Source organism: Platalea leucorodia (genome assembly GCF_965183815.1).
Source record: "Platalea leucorodia genome assembly, chromosome: 4".
NCBI classification, from domain to species: Eukaryota; Metazoa; Chordata; class Aves; order Pelecaniformes; family Threskiornithidae; genus Platalea; species Platalea leucorodia.
The window spans coordinates 1,196,894-1,221,526 of record NC_138826.1 but is presented as its reverse complement, the minus strand read 5'-3'; the positions used below and the strand labels follow the sequence as shown (position 1 = coordinate 1,221,526).

Below are 24,633 nucleotides of genomic sequence, written 5' to 3'. Positions count from 1 at the left end.
AGATAAGTTGTAACGTTTACTGTACCCATGTGCTGTTTTTTAATTTTCTTTTTCTCTGATTCCTCCCTAAGACCTGTGAATTGTAGTTTGCTGATGCTGTGCTCCAGCTGAGAATGTTGGAGATAGTCATCAGATTGCTAGCTGCCTAAGAGCATGACATTGTTTAAAAAGAGATTACTTCTAAAAAGTTTTAAACAGCAACTTTCTTTAAAAAGACACTAGTATATTGATTTAAAACTTCCCAAGTACTGAAAAATGTTCGAAGCTGTAAAACTTGGTGTTGGTTTCATTTGTAATTGTGTTTTCTATCTACAGTTTTTGAAGAACCTGAAGATCCTAGCAGCAGATCATTTTTTTCAGAAATAATATCATCAATATCTGATGTAAAATTCAGTCACAGTGGTCGATACATGATGACAAGAGACTACCTTTCTGTTAAAGTGTGGGATCTCAATATGGAAAACAGGCCTGTAGAGACATATCAAGTATGGTGTTCAAGTTCTCTTAAATATCCCTTCCTTTCCCTTTTCTTCTTTTCCTTTATATCTAATACCAATTTAAATGTTCAAAAAGGTTCATGAGTATCTTCGAAGCAAGCTTTGTTCCCTTTATGAAAATGACTGCATCTTCGACAAATTTGAATGCTGCTGGAACGGTTCTGATAGGTAAGTAGGGGGGTCGTTTGGGTTTGGTTTTTTGTTTTTCCCTCAGCATTAAGAATTGGGTTTCCAGTCTTGAAACCCATAAGCAGGACTTAACTTTAAGGATGTAATTAGTTCCATTCAAATCAACTGGGTCGGGGGCGGGGGGGGGTGGTTTTTGTTTGGGGTTTTGTTTTTGGTTTTCTTTTTGCAAAAAGACTTCATTCTTCAATCCTTCACCCTCCAGTTGCAGAAGTGGAATAAACTTGTGTGTGTCAGTTTGCTTCTAATATGAGTTACTGTTGCAGTTTCATGTAGTCAAGACTGGCCATCTCAAGCCATGAAAGTGGGACTCGGTTTCATTCTTAAAGTGTATCCAAGAACACGCATTCAGTGTCTTGCAAATTGAATCTTCTTTCCGTGTTTTCTGTAGGCTAAAGAAGATAAAACCGCGTTAGATAATTACTTGTATTTGTTGCAAACAGTGGAAATACATGTCTTGCCTGCAAGTTGTAGAAGCATTAGAATCAGGTAGCAAAGGCGCTATACTGGCACGCGTAGCGTATGACTCCTGCCCCTAGCTATGGTATTGTCAGCTACCTGTTAAAATGCTTTCAGAACCCACGGATAAGATCGTGGCAGATCTGGATCTTACACCCAGATGCTTTGTGTTGACTTGCCTTGGGGATTTTTTTTTTGTAGTAGTAGTAGTAGTAGTAGTTTTATGAGTATATCTGAAATACCTAAACCAGTGACTTGTCTGCTACCAAATGCTTGCAAGCTGTTCAATGAAAAGGTATCAATTTTGATTTGACGTTAGCAGGATCAGCCTGTGAAACAAGCTTTGGCCTAAGTCTTGCCAAATATTGACGACCAAAAGATCCACCCCGTAGTTTAGATGGGGACAGCGACCAGGGACGTCAGATCTCGTAAGCTGTGCACCGGAGCCAGCAAAGAGAGTGACACCTACCTACGTTGCTGTGGCAGGGGTAGCGGAGATGGCACGCACCGCTGCCTGCCGCGTACCGCTGCCTGCCGCGTACCGACTAAGTTCTTAAGTAAACAGTGTTAAAACTGGTTACTCTAAATACCACGTTGCAAGTGGCTTTGAGTTATTGAGGGGAGAAATCATACTGTATCAGGCAGTTTAGGAAGAAAAAATTGCTAGTGGTATTTACAATATCTAACATAAAATGCATAAAATAAGTGGTGGATGTTTTTCACTAAGCTAAAGTGCAAGGAGACTGACCCTTACTGCCATGGGGGTTTTTCAAGCAACTCCACTCAGTCTTTTTTGGAGGGGTAAAAAAAAAGTCAAAGCAAGGTCATCTCATTTTAACATAAGAACATAAATTGTTGGCATAGAAGTTGTGATGCTCCTCTCCCTTTGAAAAAGAAAAAAATATTTGACTCGGCGCATTCCCTAGTACGATCTGACTGGTATATGTTGTGGTAATGGCATCTCCTTCTCCTCCGAGTCATTAATACTTCAATGCCATGAAGACAACTTGTATCAGCAAATAAGATGACAGGGCTGAGGTGGTTGCGGTTTTGACAATCTGTGGGACTTCTGCCATGTGCGAAACGGCTTTTCCAGTTTCAAGTGGTAGAGATAAGTGTTCAATACAGAAAATAATGAACAATTCGGCCTCAATTTCAGGCGTATTTTTTGTGAGAGCTACAAACAAGCTGTTCGTTGGAAGTTAGATATATGAAAGCATTTTCAGATGCAATTTTTTTTCTGCCTCGTTCGAAAGCAAGTTTGATACTGTACAGAAAGTCTGAATTGTTTCTGCAGGGCTGCATCAGACATTCGCACAAGGGGTTTCTTTTACTGATTCAAGGCAATTTTTCATAATTAATCCATCGGCGTGCTCATTGTCAACGTGTGCACAGCGCCAAGGAAGGCACTTTAATTTGCGATAGTCTGCTGAATTGAAGCTGTTTGCAGTGGCTCTGCTTCTACCGTGACTTTTGTTGCTGTGGGATAAAGGGACGGAGTGGCAACGGGGCACCCTGTTCGCTCGCGTTAAGATGAATAATCAGGCCGCTGCTGAGTGCGGGTGGCAGGAGGGGGGACCGGGGGAGACCTGGCAGGGAAGGTGGTGGGGTGGAAGCAGTGCCGAAGTCCAAACGCAGAGCTGAGCGACGGTGTGCATCAGAGCGGAAGGGAGCGTCGTGCCACGTGCTGGCTGTGACCTTGGGCTGAGAGGCGCTTGGTGTGCGGGAGAGAGAAGATGGGGGTTGGCTGCTGTTTCTGGAAACCTAATAAGATTTGCCTTTCTTCTGCTTTTAAACAGCGCTATCATGACTGGATCTTACAACAATTTCTTTAGAATGTTTGACCGAAACACGCGACGGGATATCACTCTAGAAGCATCCAGGGAGAGCAGCAAACCTCGTGCCATCCTAAAGCCGCGCAAAGTGTGTACAGGTGGTAAAAGAAAGAAGGATGAAATAAGCGTTGACAGTCTGGACTTCAACAAGAAGATCCTTCATACAGCGTGGCATCCCATGGAGAACATCATTGCTGTAGCTGCCACCAATAATTTGTATATATTCCAGGACAAAATTAACTAAAGATGACTGACTTGAGGACAGAGTCGTCGTCTTGCATAGTTAAGCTCAGTTGTTTATCTGTAAAAGAGAAGGCCTTGTTGTCCTACCAGTGAAGAACATTGATGCACTTACTTCCCTTTAGATAAAGGAGAGGATCTGGCCTGGTTTTTGAGTTCATGGTGTGGTTCTGCCTTCGGCGGGGGTAGGGAGTGTCAGCCGCCGTTTTCTGGGAGAAACCCTCCAGAGGCAGAATTGATGGACAGTGCTCGATAAGGCCAATACTCAAAACAAATGTATTTATTTAAGTCTGAGCCTTCCTTTCCAGTTTATAGACCAAAAATTTAACACCCAAGAAGAAAAAATTGTCATAAAAATGTAATTTCTATCTCTCGCGCTCTTTCTCTGCTGTAATATTTGGGCCTTTCAAAACATATATTGTGCTTAATGCCTGTAAACATTCCTCCTCTGGCCTGTATCTAGGCTTAGGTGTTTTTACCTTTGAGCACTTAGGTAGGTCTTGAGTTGGGTTCGTAGACAGGTTTCCATGAATATTTACTCACCGACTGTATCTATAACCACACCTTCTGGTGTAAACCACTTAATAAAATAACAAACTATAAAAAGTGTTTTTAAATCTGAAGGTATGTATTCAGTCTTTTTATTTTTTTTATTGCATGTACTGAGATTGTGCAAAATAACTCTGACGGGCAGATTTGACAATGTTTGCCCCAAAACATTGATTTTTGGCAGACTAATACAGACTTTTTTGTGTAGTATTTCAAATTCTAAATTTAGAATTTCCATGAAATTGTCATTTAGTTTAAGTTGCACTGGTTTTCTTGTAAAATGCTGTCTGTGTAGCAAGTAGGAGATTGAAAAGGTTGGTATGAAGACATCCACAGCCTTAATAGAAAGTGACCACCTTGCACAGAAGGGAAAACAAAACATTTAACAAATTTTCTTCTTTGAAGATACAAATTCAGTTTATCTGATGCCTCTCAATGTTAGATAGAGACATACCTTATGTGCATTATGTTTTTTAACCTTTTTAGTATTTGTCACGAAGATATCGTTTATTTTAAATATTTGGCATAATATATTGTATTTCACATTGCAGTTCAAGCCAGCAAAAAAAAAAAAAACCAACCCTATCTTGATTATGCCAAGCAGCAACGCAGCTGGGTACGCGTTAGCACGTTCCGACCTCAACACCGGCATGTCGGAAAACGCTGAGGCCACGAGCTGGTGTTAACTGCGTTCGTTGTAACTCTGTTCTTGCTAACGGTTTTTTTTTTTTAAGCCTTAGGTACTTTTTTTTTTTTTTTTCCAAAGAGGCCTAAAACGCCCGGACCTTCTCTCCACCCTAGGCTAGCCCGGGTGAGACGCTGTTCCTGGAGCTGTTGCGGCACGTTTTCGTAGCATCAGGTAGCTGTAGACATTGCACTGAGATGTGCCTGCAAGCTCAAAAGTCTTTCTGAAAAACCAGATCCCTTGAGCTTCCCAGAGGAAACACAGAAGTGTGGTTTACACTCCATTTTTCTTAAAATGAAGGTGTACTGTGATTACGGAATCAGATCTGCATATGCAAGAGCAAAATGTCTCCGTTCTTACCCTCCCGGTTAATGTCCATAGAGTGCCACTCTTGTTCGCAGTAAGCTATAAGTACAACTAACTTTGAGGTTCTACAAATAAAGTTTAAATTAAAAAAATCTTATACTGTATATTGGTTGTGACACTATTTGAAAATCTTGAAACGTGGAACTTCTGGGTCACTAAAGCATTAGATTTGACCTTGTTCCTAAAATACCTAATAGAGCTAATACAACGGGATTGTACATACTTGTTCAATTATTTTGACCAAAAAGTTTAATAAATTTTAAATGTTTACCTGGACTTGCTCTGTGTATTTGGACAACTTTTTCTTCCGTTTGTGAGCTAATTGGCCAGACGAGCCAGCCCGACGATTGTTTGTATTTCCATTTTAAATGGTCCGGTTTTGAATGGTCGTACCTCTGACTCAGAAAGCTGTCTGTTCATATTCAGTGAATATATTAGTGCTGTCTATTTTTGATCTATTTTTTCAGCAAATGTAAGTGGAATATGAGTAAAAAGAAAAAGGATATGATGAAATCTTCTATTATATAAAACATGATTTGCTTGTACCACTTTCAATTAAATAGTTTTTGATGATTAATGAAATTTTTATCATTTTGTTTTATCTAAAACCAGATTTTATTGTCAATTTGATAAAATTATTGTTTTTTCAGATATTTGCCCCAAACCGCCCTTGACTTCTGGGACCGGTTCAAGAGCGTTGCACTACTCGCGCTTACAGTCCCCGGAGGGTTAACTCCCAGGAGGTAGAGCACCCGTAGGTAAAGCTGGCAGGGGCGCAGGGCTGCGCAGGGCTGCGGGGACGTTGGGTTAGCGGCGGCCGTGGCCGTGACGGGATGGGGATGGGGATGGGGATGCTGGGTTAGCGGTGTTAGCGGCAGCTGTGGCTGTGACGGGATGGGGATGGGGATGCTGGGTTAGCGGCGTTAGCGGCGGCCGTGGCTGTGACGGGATGGGGATGCTGGGTTAGCGGCGTTAGCGGCGGCCGTGGCTGTGACGGGATGGGGATGCTGGGTTAGCGGCGTTAGCGGCGGCCGTGGCTGTGACGGGATGGGGATGCTGGGTTAGCGGCGTTAGCGGCAGCCGTGGCTGTGACGGGATGGGGATGCTGGGTTAGCGGCGTTAGCGGCGGCCGTGGCTGTGACGGGATGGGGATGCTGGGTTAGCGGCGTTAGCGGCGGCCGTGGCTGTGACGGGATGGGGATGCTGGGTTAGCGGCGTTAGCGGCGGCCGTGGCTGTGATGGGATGGGGATGCTGGGTTAGCGGCGGCCGTGGCCATGACGGGGGATTCGGCCGGGTGAGCTGCGTGCCGGTGCAGATCCGCTCTGCCAGCGTTTCCAAACGGCAAGGTAACCTCAGGCCTCGGTTTTGCAGAAATAACTGGAGGAGCAGAGGTTGTCCGGACTAGAAACGGGAGGTGAGGGTTTCGAAACTTATTTTGAACAGTCCCTTGGGTAGGATGAATCCTTAATGCCCACTTCCCTGGGGCTTGAGCGAACGTTGCGTATCGAGGACGGTCTCCGTACACCCGAGAGAGTTTTGTGCACAGTCCTTGCTTCACAAGACTCGCGCGTGCGTTTTGAATTGTCAGTGTGGTGGTTCTTTGGTGAACAGAAAGCGGGCACCCGTGAGACCTGCAGGCACCGGGTACGAGGAGATGCAGCACCCTCCAAGGCCTGCTGCTGCCTGGCCGGGAGGGGCTCGGAAGCTGCCAGAATGGGATTTAAGGTTGGACTCTGAATTCCATTGTCATTTTACACCGAGCACAAACGCACACGGAGAATCGGCCTTCCTCAGGGCGGTGCCGAGCGGCTCCAGGACAAACACCTCGGTAAGGTGAAGCAGGAATGAACACAGCCCCGGGGGCTCTGCTGAGGGCCGGGGCTTCGGCGCTGAGGCACGGAAAAGCAGGAGCTGGCATCGGCGCCCGGGGATCAGCTCCTGCCCCTGCGCTGGTGGCCGGCGGCCGGTGGCCACGCTCCATCAGATGCCGACCTGCGGGACTAGGGGTGCGGGAACCGCTCGCGCGCAGCGGGAGGGCGCCGAGGGGTGCTGCGCCTGGCTGAAGGACAGCCGAGACGCGCTTTACAAGCTCATGAAATAAAACCTGCTTCCTAGGAGTTCAGGCACGCGCTTTGTGCTTTTAATTGCCCGGGGAAAGGAAATTGGGAGGGGAGCGAGAGAAGACGTGGGCAGGGGAGGAGCGGAGAGGGGCTCCAGCCCTCGCCAGGCCGCCCCGGCTGGGGAACAGGGGCGATGCTCACCGTAAGCCGTGCCGGGCGCTGTTCCGTGCGGCCTCTCGTTTCTCCTGTGAGATGGCCACCGTTCAGACTCGTCGGGTGTTTCTTGTGCTAGACGACTATTTCTAGGCTCAAAAGTCAGAGAAATCGTTTCTATCAAGCTTTTAACCAAAGGTCTTTGTGCTGTGCCCTGCCCAAAGGCCGTGTCTGGGAGGGAAGTGGCCTTCCAGGCTCCCTGGCAGGTGGGCAGGGACCTTCCCGTGGAACTGCTCTGCCCTGGAGTTACAGACGGGAGGTGAGCCCTATTTTCCGATGCCTGTGATTACCCCTGCATCACCAAATACATCCTAGTGTAGGTGGGCTGGGATTTTTCCTCTCTCTCGGGTTTCCACCTCCTGGCTGCCCGAGCGGCTCTGGCGGCCGGTGCTTGGGCTGGGGGACGATCCCCCATCTCTGCCGACGGGGCCCGGGAAGACGAGCGAGCGTCGCCTCGTCAGCAGGAATCCATAACGCATGGCCGCTGGGTCCCCAGCTGCGCTGACAGCGGTCCGGAGCAGGACCCGCGGCTGTCCCAGTTCACGACGCCTGCTTCAGGTGAACGTTCGGGGAGCTGGAATGCAGCGAGACGGCCGCGGCCCACCCCTCCCCTGGCAGGCGGCGCAGGAGCCGGCAAGGGGCTCAGGCCGGAGGGGCGCGGGGGAAGGGGAGGGCGGGCAGCGACTCCTTGGCGCGAGGCAGGTTTGTTCAGCAGCTGTAGGCAGAGTACTTGGGGTTTTCTTGTCCTGTTCCTTGCATCCAGGGTCTTCAGTAGGCAGAACAGAGCCCCGTGCTGAGCGGGTTGGGTAAGGGAACCAGCCCGACTCTTCCCTGGGGCCTGAGGCGCTCCGAGCAGCGAGCTGTAACTCGGAGCAAGCACGTCTACGGCTCTTCCTTGATGCTCAGCACCGGGCAGTGCGCGGATGCGTGGGCGTTGTGCACAGGCGTGCCGGGGAGCTGAGCACGGCCCCGCACCCGGGCGGGAGCAGGCCCACGCCGGCCCTTCCCGCCCCTGCGGGCCGCCTGGCCGCGGCCGTCGCCGCCCCGCTTAACTCACCTGACACAGACACCCAGTTTGATCCAGGCTGCTGCGGTGCTTACAGAACGGTGCTGAGAAGCCACGTTCAGCCTTGGCGAGCATGAATTTCACAGGCACGCTGGAGCAGACGCGCATCCGCGTTTGGCTGAGCTTCCAGCAGGGAGGCGGCTGGAGTCCCCGGGCCCGGCCGCAGCGGGGCGGCTGCGGGAGGAGGCGGCTGCCGCGCTGTGGAGCTCTCCCTGGGCTGGGAGGCTGCGCCGGGCGGCGTGCAGCAGCAGCTGCTGGAAGTAAAACCTCCTCCTCCTCCACGCAAACCCGCGGGGTGGGGGGGGTCTGCAGAGAGACAGAAACTGGGTTTGCACCAAGTCCCCTCTGTTGTAGCATCCTCGAAAGCTTCAGTCTCAGAGCTCAGCTTCTCGCCTTGCCTTCGCCGGCTCCTGCTGGCGGCCCTCGCAGGCCGAGCCCACCCAGGCACCGGCCACCCTGGCGCTGTCCCCTGCGCTTGTCGGTAGCACGGGCAAGGCCTCCCGCGTGCCCCAGAGCCGCCGGCGTGGCCTCTGACTCCGCTCGTCGCTGCTGAGGATTACTTCCCGCTAGGAAAGCAAAGCACGCTGAAACGCAAAGCTTTAAACCCAGGCAGGGAAAATACTTTAAGACTGCAGGGAACTGATTGCTGCTGTAGAGCAAGAACCGACTGCTGGCGCCTGCCTGGGGAGCCTCTGGTGACAGCTCGCCCGCGACTTTAGAAAACGCCTGGGTCCGTAACAGTTCTTTCATGACTTCCTTTTCATATTTGCTAAGTTTTTAATGCCACAACTTTACTGAACACATTTCTTGCACAAAAGTACAGAGGCCTTCACTGTGCCCTGCGCCAGCTGCTGCTGGTCAGAGCTTGCCAAGTCGGCAAGCGCTAAACCAGAGCACGACAAGCTCGGCTTTGAAGAGGGCTGGCTGCCTCCCGCAAGCCGGTGCTGCGGCTGCAGCCCTGCGCCGCCCCAGCAGCATCTCTCTGCTTAGGAAATGTTTCACCTTCCCGACCTCTGTCTTGCCTGAACCGTCCTTCCGCAGCGAGAGCCACCTCTGCCCCTTTCCCAGCCCCCGTGGCCACGAGGGCTGGTGGTGGCCAGGGTGGCAGGAGCCCGGGCAGCCGCACCGGCTCAGGGCATCCGAGAGGCGGGCGAGCTGGAGAAGCGGCTCTGTGGCTCCCTCGGTGTTGGAGGGCAACGGAGCTTCTCTGCCTCTTAAATAAAGCTCTGGCGAACCGAGGCTCCAGAAGCCGCCTACCCCAGCACCCGCTTCCCGAGAGCGCTCGTCTCCGCGTCCCCCCCGGCCGGGCCCAGCAGACGGCTCCCGCTGCCGAAGGGAGCGGCGCAGGCCCGCGGGTGCCCGAGGAGCGACCCTGCGCCCGCGGCTGGCGTCCTCCCGTCTGTCCTCCCGTCTGTCCCTCGCGCCGGGCCTGCCTGCGGAGGGGTGGCCCCGGCGGAGCCCCGGGGAGGCCGAGGGAGCGGCACCGGCGCCGTGGGTCCTCAGCTGGAAGCACAACTGGGAGTGAGGTTCGTGAACCGAGTTATGAGGAGTTCCTGCTCGTTCCTGTCTCTCTGAAGAAATAAAGCCCCGTGGACTGGAAGCGTGCTGTACGTAAAACGCTACTTATTTATGCCGTGAGCGTTTCTGGTTTTTAAAGAAGTTTAGTTGCAAAATTGGCTGAATTTTCCATTTCCTCTGGTATGAAGTGTGAGGATCAAAGGGCTTAAAGTCTTCGGTGCAGATTTTGTCAGTATCTAGTGTGTTAAGGCAGTTCTCAGCCATTTCTGTTAGTATTTATATTTCTTTCGGACTGCTCATCCACTGGTTCCGTGGCTTTATAGAGAAGCCTGCGCACTTGAAAGCTGTTTTAAAAAATTGATAACTGAAATTTGTATGAGGCAGCTATTACAGAAATCAATGCTGAAAACGCAAAGGCGAAAGGCCAATATTTGACCATGGAAACCTGACGTAGCTCTGTAAGAATGCCTTGAGCAATAATTCGATAATGATATCCAATATTTTGCTAGTTTAATGGCACCACGATGACTGGGTTTGTTTGTTTGTTTGTTTGTTTTTAAATTAACTTTTCTTCTTCCAATCATGTTAAAAGTAATGATCACGTATACCCCATTTCAGCTTGGGCCAGGGCAGCCTGGGAATTTGCTACTATAACCATCAACCTCCGATTCAGAAGTTGCCCTTCCGACGACTGCCTTGGGTGTTCCGCAGTGTTTTTTCTGAACTGGGTAATCGTCGCCTTGGGCCCGGCACAGAAATACGGCGGCCGGGGGGTTGAAGATGAGGTGTTCGGAATGACAGTCCTCAGAGTGGGGGTAAGTAGGGCGCTACTGGTGCACGGTGCCTGCGCGAGTCAGCGCTGGCTGCCCGAGCGCAGCACGAGGATCCCCGCGCGCCCCGCTGCTGCGTCTTGATGAAATAGCGAGTCACGGTCCAGAGTAGCTGCAGACCAAGTATCTGTGCTTATTGCCTTCAGGCGTCTGTAATAACGGAAAAACAGACAAAATATTCCTGGTTGATAGCTTTCGGAGAAGTAGCACACGCTTGCACGTGCGCACCAAAATGCTCTGTTACAACTAGGCTCCCCCACGGCAAGATCAAGGACGTCGGATCAGGTCCTCAGAGATAATTATGCAGGTAATTCTAATTAAAATCAATGTAAATTAAGAATGAGCAAGAACGAAATGTGTAACTACCTCTCCAGCCCTCGCTGGTTGTGCCTGACCCGCGCTGCCCGCGGGCGCGACCCCAGGGCGGTGGAGCCGCGGGAATGCCAGCGCCGGGAGGCGGCGAGGCCAAGAGCTGCTCCTCTCAAACCGCAGCAGCGCTGCGCATTGGAAACGTTTCCTTAGCGGCTGCGGCCGGCGACGGGTACGTCACTTGCCAAGGTGCAGGCAACGAGCCGTCGGCAAACGACAGGGTGTAAGCACAGGGAACGCTTTTCCGTTTCGCTGCTCTGATCTGTGAGAAGCTACCCGGGGACCGAAAGCGCGGGAAGAGCGGGCGGGTGGGTGAATTTCGCGGGTGGGACGGCGCCGCGGCACCTCGGCAAACACCCAGCGCCACGCCCTGGCTGCTTCGGACCCCACCTTTGCGTTCAGCGTTCAGGCTCCAGCCTGGGCTCGAAGGTTTCCAGCTCCGGCGAGAGCTTTGCGGGTCCGGCGCTCCCTGGCCTCTGCGCTCCACGGGAGAGGAGAGGAGCGCCGAGCCGCTGCCGCGCCCTCGGTCACGACGGCTGCCGTCGCCGGTCCGTTCTGCAGTCGCAACAGGAGCCTTCAAGCGAGCGTTGCTTCAGCGCAATTCTAAGATGCCTTTAAGGGTTTCTGTGAGTCTCGCTTTCTAAAGCACCAGTCGGCACAGATTATGAACCCGGGGGCTTCCAACGCAGCGGGGCAGCCTCGCTTTCCGCGAGAACGAGGGACGCCCCACGGAAACGGCAGGGAAAAGGGCAGGGACCCCGGTTAAAGGCGAGGCGAGGGTGAGCGCGCGCGGAGCTCGCAGAACGCCCCTCTACCTGCCCTGCTCCCGGGGCGGGCGGGCGAGGTGCTGGGCCGTTAGCAGGGGTCCTAAGGAATCTTGGCTTTACATTTGGATGCAGCGGTATAAAAAGAAAAAATCTTGCCCTTTCAAAGGGGGAGAAGCAGTTGATCTAACAGGAGTTCTCATAGCAATGTTTTCAGTACCGTTTTGGTGGAACGCTACACTCCAACTGCAGTCAGATTAAAAAAACTGATTTCATATATGGGATAACTATTCAGACATCAAAATAATTCTATAAATCCTCTTTTTATTACACATACAGAAAAAACCCAAACAGATCCTGGTCCAGGAGGCGTGCGATTAGGCTCACACGTGTGAGAACAGGCCCTTTACCCGCCTGGCAAACGCTGTTGGCACAGCAGCTCCCGGCCCCCGGAGCTGCCAGGTGCCCCCGACCGCGTTCGTACAGGTTCCACTTCGAGCACAGCAGAAAGAGTCGGGACGGCCAACTGACGACAGAGAGAGCAGAAAATAGATTTATTTTTCAGCGACGAGGGCGGTACAAAGCGCATTTGCAAGTTCAGCGAGTGTGGGGTTACTGAGCCGTGTTCAGTTTAAGAATAAGCAATGAAGTTGTTTCCTCTAGGAACTTCTTACTTACTTGTCAGCTATGCAAGGCAACAGCGTGCAACTCTCGTTTAAAGACGAAGAGCTTTGTCAGCCACTTTCAACAACCGTTAAGAGAAAAAGGAATGAGAAAACTCTGAATCCACGAGGAACCTTTTTATTTAAATATATAAAACATGATATTTTGGCAAACATTCATTTTCTTCTCATTAAATAAGGTAAAATCACTGAATGAAAAGGCATTCCATTAGTAAAAACAAATAAGCAAGCAACCCTTTTTTAAATCTACACAAGGATGAGGCAAATAGATGCAAATTTATTCCTTTACAGATAAAAAGGCTGAGAAGCAATAGTCTGCAAGTAGATACAACAGAGGGAACGTCTATTGAGTGGGGACTTAAATAAACGTCTCTGCAGGAGAAGCTGTGTGCTAGGCACTAAAGTCCAAATTGTAATTGGGGCTGTTGCGCATCGCGCTCTGAAGTAGGGAAAACCGAGGGAAGCCTCACTCGTACGCCAGCGTCTTCCAGCCGACTTCAGCGCCTCCCGACACCTCACGTCTCGCACAGATGTGAAAGCGAGGTAAGGAAGAAACCGCCCCGAGCGAGGCAAAAGCTGCTCTGAATTCCCATATATGATCCATAAGGCCACGCATTGTTTTGGGCTAATCCCTTATTGTCGGGATTACAGCAGCAGTGACAAATATTCACATCTATGAAGTGGAAAGGAACAGCAGTGCAGGCGAATACCTAGCTGAATCACAACCGCTCTGTTAAAGCTAGGATTGCTTTTAAACATCAAGTTCTTTTAATTTTCAAAGGTACGCCACTACAAAGCAATGTAACAGATGTTAATGCCGCTGAAAGCTCTACGAATGGATCCAGAAGGCTATATACGATACACTAGCTTTAGTGTCTCTCTTCCCATTCTCACTAAACTAGGAACACGACGGTTACAGGACGAGTACACGCCGATCCGGTGGTCATCGCTAGCGCAGACGCGTCTGCTGTCCGCCTCCTGTATTCCCAGGTGAGCATTTGCTTTGCTCTGAAACTACATTTCAGGTGCCTTTAAAAGGTACTGCTTGAAGCCGTGGTCGTAAGGCGTCTTCCAATGTAGATCCTGAGGACCAAGAACACGCGGTCAGCGAGCGCTGCGCCTCATTTCAACAAGAACGTACAGCGCCTAAGGGAGACGTTTTTCTCACCAGGTTACTGGTTGTGGGAGCTCCAGCAGGAGCAGCTATAACTAATCGGGCAAATCGAGCGACTGCTAGGAAACTCGGCTGTCAGCTGCCAGTGACCGCGCGCACAGCCCTGCCTGCCAACGCTCCCCGAGTTCCACTGCTGAGTAACGCTGCGTGAGCTGCTCGGTTTCAGGGGTGCAAGAGTCAGAGATAAGTATGGGGTCAGCAAGAGCGCACGGCTTCAGGAGCTCTCCGAGTCAGAGGTTTTATTACCTGTTTCCATTTGTTATCTTTAAGTTTTTCCATTTACTAAATACCTCTGAAATCTGTAAACCTCGCATCTTGCTGTCATCTTCATGTACTTCTTACTATTTCTCTGGTCGTTACTTCCCAGCTCGGTACGCTTTCACAGCTGCCCTACGCTGCGTCTTCTATTCATGTACTTCTTGTAGCTTAAAGAAATTACTATTTTGAAGGGTAACTATTCTCCCGATACTACACTGCACACTTTCTAAGATGTGACTTTGTTTCTCTCTCATTGCAAAACTGGAATGATGCAAATTTGCAGCAGTGGTGGAAGTGACCAGGAAGAAAGTAAGGACTTACATCACCAAACTTGCGTTTATTTTGGAAGGAAAATTCCATTACGCTTTTATTCTATCCTGTGCAGTTACTCATTTTCATTTTGGAAGGAGTTAAATTAGTTTCACATTACTTTTACAGTATTTTGTGGCTGAGATCTTGATTTTGTACAGGGAGATAACCTGTGCCTTCACCCATCCGCAATGATGCGGGGAGCACAGATTTGGGCTGTCCCTCCTTCCAGTTCCTGCAGCTGCGCGGAGCCCTCCTCTCCCCCTCCGTCTCTTGCATCCCCTCACTCTCCACTGTCGTAGAGAAAACGTTCGGGATTTACGCAAGGGAGCGAGCAGAGGAAGAGCAGGAGCAGAGCTAACGGCAGGCTCCCTGGAGAACAGGCGAGACCCCAGAGCTCGGACCCTGACGGGAGAGCGGCCAGGCGTGCCTGGATTCCCACTGCTCTTCGCCCATACCAAGGAATCTGCCAGGCTTAGGCGCAGGCAAACTCTGATCCTGACTAAAAGGCATCTCATCTCTTCCCTTCAGTCTGGGTCCTGTAGCTGCTTTTAAAGAAGGACCGTCTAACCCCTAAACCATCTAACAAAACCCAATTCCTCTTTTGTTTGGTGTCCCCCATCCCTCCCAGGTGTGAGTGGAATTTTAAAATACATTAAATAGTATCTTTTTCCTTTGCACTTCGTTGTGAGATTAGAAGTCGTATCTCCAATGGAACCAAGTACTGTGTAAGTATAACTCCAGTTCATATATAAAACTCATTTCACTGCCCCTTCATTATTTTGAAAAATTCTTAACTAGTGAGAAAAGCAGAAAAGGAAAACTTGATACAGTCAGCAACACCACAAGCAGACAAGTAGAAAGCGCTTCCTGGATAACTATCTGTCCCCCTTCCATGGAGAAAAGGGTATCACTCATCTTTTAGACAATGAGGGAACTGGGAGTCAGAATTAGGCCTCAGAAAAAACAGGTTAAAAAAACCCTACCTTTTTTTTTGTTCTGTTTTGCTTTTAAATTTAAACTTACCCTAGTCCAATGGCAAGCAAGTGAGAAAGAAGCAGAGACGGAAGAAAAACCTTCAAAAATTCCGCTGAGAATATCCCCCCTTTCTTCATTACACTGGTGTTTCTCATGCTGAGAGTAGCTGTGCGCCTGGGATGTTTAAAAAGGAATTCCCTAGTTTTGAGGAAGAAAACGGTCACAGCATTAACAGGCACATATTTAGACTTGTGGAAGTAAAAGCTGCATCCGAGTTCATCCAGAAAGGCTGACAGCACTCACTTTGGGGGGATGTTCTCAGGCCTGCTGGACCAATCCCATATCCAATCTGCATTCTTCTTCAGCAGCCTTTCCACTTCTTTCCTCCTTTCAAGAAAATCTTCTTCAGACTAAAACAAAAGCCATAACCAAACAGGACTCAGAACCGACAGTATTGCAAAACACAGCTCCTTCTGCATCTAAGACCATATGCTGGACTGCCTCCAAAGCTCACTTCTCCCGTCTCGTCCCACTGGGGCTCTCCATATCGCTTCTACTGAAGTATTCAGATCCTAGATAAAGTCGGGGGAGGAGGGAGATCTGTCCTCAGAGCAGGATGTGCATGGAGAGGACCATATCCCATATTTGCTTAAGCAAAGACTACCCTGGAAATAAGACGCCAGAGCCCTGCGTGTAATCCTTACATACAGGATCTGAAGAGCTCTCCAGTTCACACATCTGTTTGACATTTGGCAGAAGAAACTATCTGCCCGTGTTCAAAACGGGATGGATGTCATCCTCAGCTGAAGATCCCTGATGAAGCTCATACAGGCCAAGTGAAATTAATTCTCGCCTCAGAAAGCGCCCCGGCCCCTGGGCCAGCATTGGGAGCGCAGGTGGAGCGAGCCCAGCTATCTGCACGCACCTCTGCGGAAAACAACCCCAAACGAACAGCGGCTTTGTCTTCAAGCGAATTCCAGCAGAAATGCTGAGTAAGAATTTAGTTTCTTGCTTAATACGTGTGCATTAAACGGAGCCAAGGTCTTGTGATAAAAATAGTATCTGACCATAGAACTAAAATAGCTATATATGCACACATACGCACTTAAGAATGGAAATAAAATGGTCCGGGCAACTTTAATTCTGTTTGCTAACTTTTGATTATTTGTTCTCAAAGTCTAAATAATGATCTTTAAGCATATGAAGGGTTTTCTGGCAATATAAAATAAAAATAGTTAATTTCCACTAATGAATTTAGCTAACCTAAAGGCGGTGATTCATTCAGCTAGATTCCTGCAGGAGTCGTAGAGAGTTGCAGATAAAGGAAGAGGCAGTGGGACCAAGCACATTTCATGTAATTTTGAGAACAGATTAAATCTACGTATTATTGATACAGCTGTGTAATTTAGAAACTGTATGAAGCTGAAACCCCACAAGGTTAAATACTGTACAAACAGCAAACACATGACTTTGTTCTAAAAAGTTCGTAACCCTGGGTAGAAAAAGATAATCCATGAACCAAGGAAATCAAGGAGAACTCGAGATGATAATCCCCAGCGCACACTCAGCTACAGATGATGAACGGTAGTAACTGAAAAAGGGAAGTGATGGAAGAAATCGGCTGGTTTGGTTTTTTAAAGTAAAATGCAAGGGTCCTGAGTTCTTACTAGAATTAAAGACATAACATTGCACAATGGAGCATGAGTAACTGTTCGTGCTGGTAGCTTTTGCCAGTTTATCGTACATTGCTGTTTCTTTTCATGCAGAGGCCCCAAGTGAAATATAATCTTGATTTCTAATTGCTAACTGCTAACCTTGTAAGAATTAGTCACAGGCACAGAATATACTTCAATTTAATGAGAAAATAGTATCTCTTTGTACATAAACAGTGCAGGGAGAGTGATTTACCCAAGATAATACAGCAAGTCTTTGGAAGAGCAGAGACATTTCCTTAAATACTTTTAATACTTCACTCCTCAGAATGTTTTATAAGTAAATGTTTTCATATTAAAGGTAGTATCTAATTACAGTGAAGACTTAAGCTCTTAGCCTGTCATCATTTATATATTGATAAAACATGGTTAATATACAGTATCCTTTCCCCCCACTCTTTTCTCAAATGTATTTACTCATTTTCTTTGCAAGTATGTAAACGAATGTACAAAATGAAATGAGAAATAGCAGCGGGTTTTTCAAAGCAGCATGTAGAAATGCTAAGTACTAGCTGTTAAAGTGGAATCATAAAGCTATGCAGTGCTTTGAAAATAAATGTCATTGGCTGAAATTCTAGAATTCTTGCTGCTGTCAAATTCACTTTTTAAATTCATAATGCCCCGGTGGTAGTGCATTTAAATAAAATTTCGTTGTAGGGGATGCATGAAATGCACCGAGTTGACAGTCAAAGGGGGAAGAGGAAACTTCTGCATGGGAAGTTGTCCACAGAACGTTAATGTTCACCTATATAGCCACGTATATGCCCACCCTATTGTTGCGTTTCCTACACATATTAACGTAAACCCTCATTGTCTCACAATCTGTTAGACTTACATCACAATCGACTATTGAGTAGAGAAGAATAACGCCCACTTCACAGGGCAAGAGAAACCCTGACAGAGAACACGTCTCAGGATCACCAGAAGCTGGAGGCTTAGCAAGGTGCTGACTCCAGCTCTCTCGAATTCTAGACTAGCAGTTATCTTCTGGATTATCTTTTTTCCTAAAAGCTACCTGTAGGACCTGAAGGTTGGCATATGAGAACCCAGCCATTTTAAAAGACAATAGATTAGGGCACTTAAATCCTTCTGAAAAATCTCAGGTTACAGATTAAAAAAAGAAAAAAAAAAAAAACCAAAACCAAAAACAATCCATGCAAGTCAGATACAAATACACAAAGCCTAATCCTGCAAAGATTATTCTAAATTACCAAATTGTTTAAGACTTTACATTAGCAGCTTCACCTCTTATTTCCTAATGCTGGTTTTCAAACAAGGAAAGTAAGAAATTCTTTCTCCCAAAGCAAGGTGAGATTTTTACCTGAAAGCTATTCTTTTCTCCGCTGCTGTGACTCTCTATTTCCAGAGCTCTGTGACTGTCCTGAGGTGTCTGGGAACGAGGGGGGCTTGATAAAAAGAGAAATGCAATAAGAAAGAACTCATTAAATTTTTTATGACATTGTTTATGGTATGAACTAAAAGCTAGTCAAGGAAGCTTATGTGCACAGTTCTCCCGAAGAGCTATAGGGCCCTGACCATAACTTAAGAGATTAATCTGCCAGTGGGGGACATGATCCAGCCCTCATACTCACTGAATCTTTGATTTTCTAAGAATCCGCCAAGCAGCTTGCTGCACAGAGCTGTTTTTCAGCAGTGCAGAGATACGCCTGTGAAGCTGTATGATTTGGCCCGTGTTACTTGCTAAGTAACAATGGGCAGCAAATAATGAATAGAAGTGGGGTTTGGTTTGAATTCATACTAGCCAGATAAGGCTAGGAAGTTCTGTATCCTACTGTCTATTTATTTTGAGTCCTGTGGTTCCTTTTTTTTTTTTTTTTTTTTAAATATACTTTGGGCTGCAGACTTCACAGCCCATCAAAAAAATCAAATAAACGAATTAACACTGATTGACAATTTGCATCAGATCTAAGTTGTTTTGTTGTATTATACTCCTAGAAATCTGTTATGTTTTGTAAACTAGATATATGACGATTCTTTAGCAACTACCAAAGAACTATTAACTGACGTACCTCATTACAAAACACAAGCTGCTTTTTATCACCTTTCCCTGACATTTCTGTTCCAGGCAGCAGCATTAGCAGCGCTATATGCTCTTAAGAACAGCACTGACACTGCTTGCACAAGGACCGATCCTTTAGAACGACAGCCACACACGGCTCCCGAGTATTTTATTTACTAGAAGGCAGCTGCTGCCTGTACACGAGCAGCACACCCGTGGGACGTTCAGCTGTTGCTGCTGGCCGCCTTTGTCAGGACACACCAAAACCCCAAGGTGGCATCTTCATGAGACGTGAGCACTCTTCTAGAGTCCTCTCTCCTGTAACTTCTTTCTGGTTCCAGGACAGGCTTCTACCCAAGCATTACTCTAGTATTTAAATACCAATCTTTTAAATAAGAAATTTTCCTCTCCCTTCCTCTCTGCATGTGTGTATATGCATGTGCATATGTATACACACACACATATGTAAGCATTTCTGTATTTGTCTCTGCCTCTTGCATAAAAACGGTTTTGTGTAATAGTGACCTTTACTTTGCTTACAATAAAGCATTTTGTTTACCTGTCGCAATGTGAGCTTTCTCTTGAACTGCTTCTTCCAGATTCATGTTGAGCATCGAGGAGTATTTTCTCCATGTCACCATTGTGAATGGAAATAGAGGCAGGTACTTGTTCTTGGCTCGTCGGAGTGACAGTGTTTCCACTGCCATTTCCATTACTGCTGAAGTGGAGTTCTACCCAGGAACCTGCCCGGCATAATTGAAAACAGAACCAGAATAAACCAAGTGGTTTTGCGTAAAAGGCACGTAAACTATGAGACTGTTGATCCTCCCCAGAGTGACACTACAGTGTGACATGCAGAAGTACCAGCATCGACACCTCAGCTAATAAACATGATGAAATGCCAAAATGCGGGGACGCTTTTGTTAGCAAGCTGGAAAGTCTCACAGAACTGAAAAGAAGCTGGTCAGTACATTGTGTCTCTTTCTGCAGCTGAAGATCTTTTATTTTGGGGTATGTTTAATTTTTATTGTTCAACATAGGCAGTAGCCAAACAAAACAATCTCAAGGACTTTCTCTGCCAAAGTTTATTTATTCATTTATTGAAAATATTTTAGGGTCAAGACTCCAATAACTGTGTTTTGTTTAGCCTTTTTTTTCATAAGCATTTTTAGGTGTCACTCTTAAGCAACAGAGGATATGTGGCAACGACTAGATCATGTGTTTGCTACTGGCAGTATATTTAACACGGACAGTCACATGTTGCTTTGTTTTTTTAAGAGAGTGCTGAATAACAACTCTCTTCTGGGCCAGCAGTAACCAATGCACAAAAGGACCTGTATCTGTTGCCTCATTTATAAATCAGCTCAAGGGACAGATAATATTTGAATTATATTAATGTCAGTGGAATTTACCTATGTAACATGGTTATGTGTGTAAACAGCAGCAGAAGTAGATAGATGTACTGTGCCCATCCTGGAACAGTTTACAAGAAATATAACAGTAAGGATAGGAGAAAGGGGGCAGGTGAAACTCCCCGAATCCTGGTGAGCACAGCAGAAAGGATGTCTGAGGCCTAGGCAAGGAAGGGGAGAGACCCAGCCAGTGGCGTCTGGACCGTCCCCGCTCCAGAGGGAGCGAGGCTGGGGCAGAGCTCAGGCAGTAAGCCACCTTCAGGAGAACAGCAGAAGGGATAAAGGAGCAGCTTTCAAGGTACACAGAAGGGGGGAAGCCAATGCAGAGATCTAGCGTGAAATACAAACATCAAATGAAGAGGATATACCGGTTGTGAAGAGACTGAAGGCGGAATGAAAACAGCGAAAAGCCAAACTGCTTAGTCTGCATTAGTAACATTAACCTCTCTCTTCTGAAAAGCCAGATGACCACAAAATCTTTTGAACAGAAATGTACTGGGTTACCGAGTTTTGAAGCAACATTTTTCCGGATAGCCTCTTCTACTTCACAACTGTTTTGTCGGTTTGGTTGGTTTGTGGCTTTTTTCCCCTCCACGTGCCCATATACGGTATGTGTCTGGGTATGTGTTTATACCCAGACAAACTTTTCCCTACTCTTTCCCCCCAAATTTATGAAAGCCCAAGTTGTTACCCAAGAACGATCACTGAAGTTTAAATTAAGATAGCGTGCAAATGGAGCTCTGGCTCCAGCTACCCTGAGAGTATCAGCTAGCTCCCAGCCTGCCTGTCCTTGCTCCTCAGCATATCCCGCCTCAGCTTCTGCTCCTCTGCTTACACGAGCACAACAACTTCACGCTGCCCGGACTGCGCCACAACGATTCGCACACACGGTCATAAGCTATTTTCTTCTCTGAAGATGCGTACTATCTGAGGCACGCTCACATCTCGGCAACCGTCAGCACCGCGGGCAAACAGAACCGCTTCGCACAGCAAACCAACGCTACCCACTGAAACCTCTCCGGATACAGCACAGCGAGCGTACGATAAGACATGGAGAAGATTAAGATTACGACAGAAGGCTCACAGTACCTGTGTCTTACACATTTCCTTTTTTTTTTTTTTCCTTTTAAACACTCTTGAGAGTAAGGTTGTGCTAGTGCACAACGAATGTGTTGTTATGTTATCATTTAAAGATAAAAGAGCCTGTATTGTTATGAAGTTGGAACTATAAACAGACAAGAGCACGTGTAACGTGGCAACGCAAACGGAACAGAGTGAGCCGTGGGGAAGGATTTTAGAACGGAATGATCTTGTGTGATGTTCCAGGCCAGGATACGTACTGCGGGAGTACAGATTAGCATGAAAAAGGTCTGGAAATAAGCTCCGGAAGTCTTGATTTCTTAATATATGGCTTTCAAAACTGGAAACAAAAAAAGCAAAATTCCACAGAAAGATGAGAACGTCTCCTTAAATTGCTAAAATCACCGTGTGAATCACGCAAATTAATGCGTAGCTGCACACAGATCTTTCACTCGTAAGGCCAATTTGCGTCCGACTTCTGCTAAAGGCGCGACGCACGCCATTGACCCTGATCTCTCCTCCAAGGCACGTCCCAGACCGTCCAGAGACGGCTGCTTTTGACGAGGAAGGATTTACGTTTAGCACAGCGCAAAGCCTCACGAGGATCGACGTTAATCTGCCCGTACTGGGTGGCTCAGCTCCACAACCGAGCCATCACGGCTTTTAACGTTTGACCTCTTCTTCCACCCGCGCCTGGACTGCTCTCCGTTACGGCGAGGCGCCGCGGGCGGCTGAAGGAGCGCTGGCCGCCAGGCCGCTGCCCCAGCGGGCAGGGGCTGAGGGGGGGAGCCGCGGGCAGCCCCCGGCTGAGCGCCCCCGGCCCCGCCGCCGAGCCGCCCCCCGCGCTGCCGCCGCCTCAGGGGCTGCAAGGGGCTGCCCCGCCGCTTCGCCCTCCGCGAGGCGCCGGGCCCGGGCCGCCCGGGGACACCCGACCGCCCCGCAGCGCCCCTGCCCCGGCGGCGGGGGCTCCACGCAGGCCCGAGGCGGCGGCGGCGGCGGCCCGGACGCCCGCCTCAGCGCCGCGCCGCCCCTGAGGGCAGCGCCGCCCGCGGCCGCGCAGGCCGGCGGGCCCCGAGCGAGGGATGCCGGGCCCCGCCGCCGCGGCCCCCAGGCCCGGCCTCGCCCGCCCGCCCTTACCCTGCAGGTTCTCCTCCTGCGGGCTGAGCCGCGACATGGCGCGGCCCCGGCTCCTCCGCCGCCGCGGCGCAGCGAGACGACGGGCGCGGTGCTGCGGCCGCGGCGGGACACGCACCGCGCGGGACACGCACCGCCCGGGACACGCACCGCCCGTGACGCCCGCCGCCGCCGCGCTGGCATTGGCCGCGACCGCGGGGCGGGGCCGGGGGGCGGGGCCGGGCGGTCGCGCGGCGCTCCCTCAGGCCGCCATCGCGGCGGCGGCGGGGGCCAGAGCCGGCGGCGGCGGGGGGCGGCGGGGGCCAGAGCCGCCCCCGGGGCCCCGGAGCGGCGGGAGGGGTCCCCTGCGGGCCTCGGCCGCGGCCGGCAGAGCCCGAGCTGAAGAACGCGGTAACGGCCTCGGGGAATTCCTCGTTTTCCCGCCCCGTGCCCGCTCGGCGCCGGACACGACCCCCACCCACATACCCACCCGTGCCCCGCGGCGCGCCTCCCGCCTGCCTCTGGTAACTAAATACGGTGCTTCTTACACACGGTTACCCAGAGCAAACAGAAAATGTACTTGGATTTCCAGGGAAACCGTATCTGATTGCGAAAGCACGAGTGCTGGCCTCGAAACCGGCCTGAGACGGCTGCCAAGCCGATGGCGCAGGGCCCCGCCGCAGGTAACGCTGAATTCCCTCCCCTTTTCAGTGCCGGCTAAGGCTGCAATGCCATCCGAGCAGGCAGCGAGGGCTCTCCAAAGAGGAAACCACTTAGTAAATACTAGTGTTGCCATTTGGCAGTAGATCGTGATTTACTGCTGGGAATTTGTAAAGACAAATACATAAAATTTTATTTTATTTAGCCAGAGGATAGGTAAAGTGTTGATCACTTAATTGGAGGATGCAGGCATTTTCTCTAGGTTGAAGTTGCTTTCATTTGTGCCTTTCTGCAGTAGGCAATCACGAAAGGCAAGTTAAATAAATCTCCTGGTACATTTTCAATGACTTACTATAATAGCAAGGAGTGTTAACCTACAGCCTTCCCAAAGACAAAGTCAGGATTTTATTAATATGTGCATTGCGCTCAGTCCAGCCAGTGGATTATCGGACAAAGCGGAGCAAGGGTTTGGCCAGCGAAGGCACGTTCAGGGTCAGTTGTCCCGCTTTTCGTCCACCCTTAGCACACCCTTTTTCCACGCCTGGGTCCCAGGCCTCCTGGGGCTGACACGGAGCCTTAAGCCGGACCCTCTCTGCGCTTCTTCCTTAGCGCAGCCCCAGGGCAGCTCTCCAGACGAGCCCACCGGCCCTGTGCTGTGCACACGGGTAGAGCTGCAGAGCCCTGTCCTGGCAGCTGCACATCTGGGCACAGCTGGAGGGCTGCTGTACCGCCACGCGCCTCCCCGGCGGGCAGGCAGGCAGGCAGCAGTGAGAGGCGGGACATGGCATGCGTACAGCCCCTTCAGAGATCAGCCTTTCCAAGCACGCCAAGGCCTAAATTATCTTGTTATGCCTGACCACAGGAAACCTGCTGAGGAATTTGTATTTAATTTGCGTGATTAAAAATCAATGTTGTTCTGCTAAGGAACTGAGGGCAAATTTGTCCTTGGCAGAACAAAATACATTTTTTAATTGAATAACTGTTCAAGAAGCAAGCCCCTTATGTTTCTGCGTTTATTTGTTTTGTGCTAGGCCGGATAGACACGGCGCTGAAAGCTGGAGGCCACCTCGGGGCTAGCGGGTTTGGTGCTCATCCCGTAGCTCTCTGCTGCTCTCTGCTGTCCAGCAATCCTCCCTTTGCACCTCGCCCTGAAAAGGCAATCCAGGCAGCCTTGAACACGGAAAAGAAGATCAAGTTCATCATTCCAGGAATGTGTTAGCCTTCGCCACGTGGATGCTACACCTGCGTGCCTCGGGGACAGCGGCAGTGTTTAAGGAGCAGAAAGCTCAACGCTGTATTGACACGAGTATGCACTGACTGGCTCAGGAGGGAGGAGGGGGTCACCAAAGCAACTGCAATCCCCCTGACACAGCCACCTTTTCAGTCTTCTCCCACCAAAAAAAATCTGCCTGGGGGAGATTTACAGCCGCGGGACATCCCCCAATCAACGGGCCTGAGTAGCGCTTTCCTCCGCTCTAGGAACCAGCAGTAACTCCATGATACTCATCGCAGGCGGAAATGTGCTCTGACAATGTCTCCTGCGAGCACAAAAAGCCCCGACAAGTATTTTGTCTTCTGGTGCCGCACATATCCAAT

At 49.3% G+C, this 24,633-nt stretch overlaps 2 protein-coding genes across 6 annotated transcripts in view; one reads left to right on the top strand and one right to left on the bottom strand.

The window, feature by feature from the left end:
- The window catches only part of PPP2R2D (protein phosphatase 2 regulatory subunit Bdelta), a 30,690-nt gene extending 25,065 nt beyond the window's left edge, over positions 1-5,625 (top strand). For 4 of the 5 annotated variants that reach the window (XM_082308238.1, XM_082308237.1, XM_082308240.1 and 1 more), the window contains 3 exons: positions 316-485; positions 574-665; positions 2,942-5,399. In XM_082308238.1, coding sequence (XP_082164364.1) covers positions 316-485; positions 574-665; positions 2,942-3,221 — 542 coding nt within the window. In that variant the 3' untranslated portion in view covers positions 3,222-5,399. Of the gene's footprint in view, positions 1-315; positions 486-573; positions 666-2,941; positions 5,400-5,467 lie in introns of those variants that run through there. The other variant, XR_014227834.1, reaches the window with a different exon arrangement.
- Positions 5,626-12,423: 6,798 nt separating this feature from the next.
- BNIP3 (BCL2 interacting protein 3) lies at positions 12,424-22,525 on the bottom strand. The gene is made up of 6 exons (XM_082309263.1): positions 22,402-22,525; positions 19,332-19,515; positions 18,074-18,158; positions 15,344-15,450; positions 15,089-15,238; positions 12,424-13,404 (listed from the first exon to the last, which is right to left on the bottom strand). The coding sequence occupies exons 1-6, from the start codon at positions 22,436-22,438 to the stop codon at positions 13,353-13,355; spliced, it is 615 nt and encodes a 204-aa protein (XP_082165389.1). The 5' UTR covers positions 22,439-22,525; the 3' UTR covers positions 12,424-13,352.
- Between the last annotated feature and the right edge of the window lie 2,108 nt (positions 22,526-24,633).

Bases quoted from the DNA above. Each gene is read 5' to 3' on its own strand.
- BNIP3 (XM_082309263.1), bottom strand. From the start codon at position 22,438: ATGTCGCGGCTCAGCCCGCAGGAGGAGAACCTGCAGG. The intron at 19,516-22,401 runs GTAAGGGCGGGC...TATGCCGGGCAG, and splicing joins GCAGGAGGAGAACCTGCAGG to GTTCCTGGGTAGAACTCCAC. The intron at 13,405-15,088 runs GTAAGTTTAAAT...CTTGGTCCTCAG, and splicing joins TTGCTTGCCATTGGACTAGG to GATCTACATTGGAAGACGCC.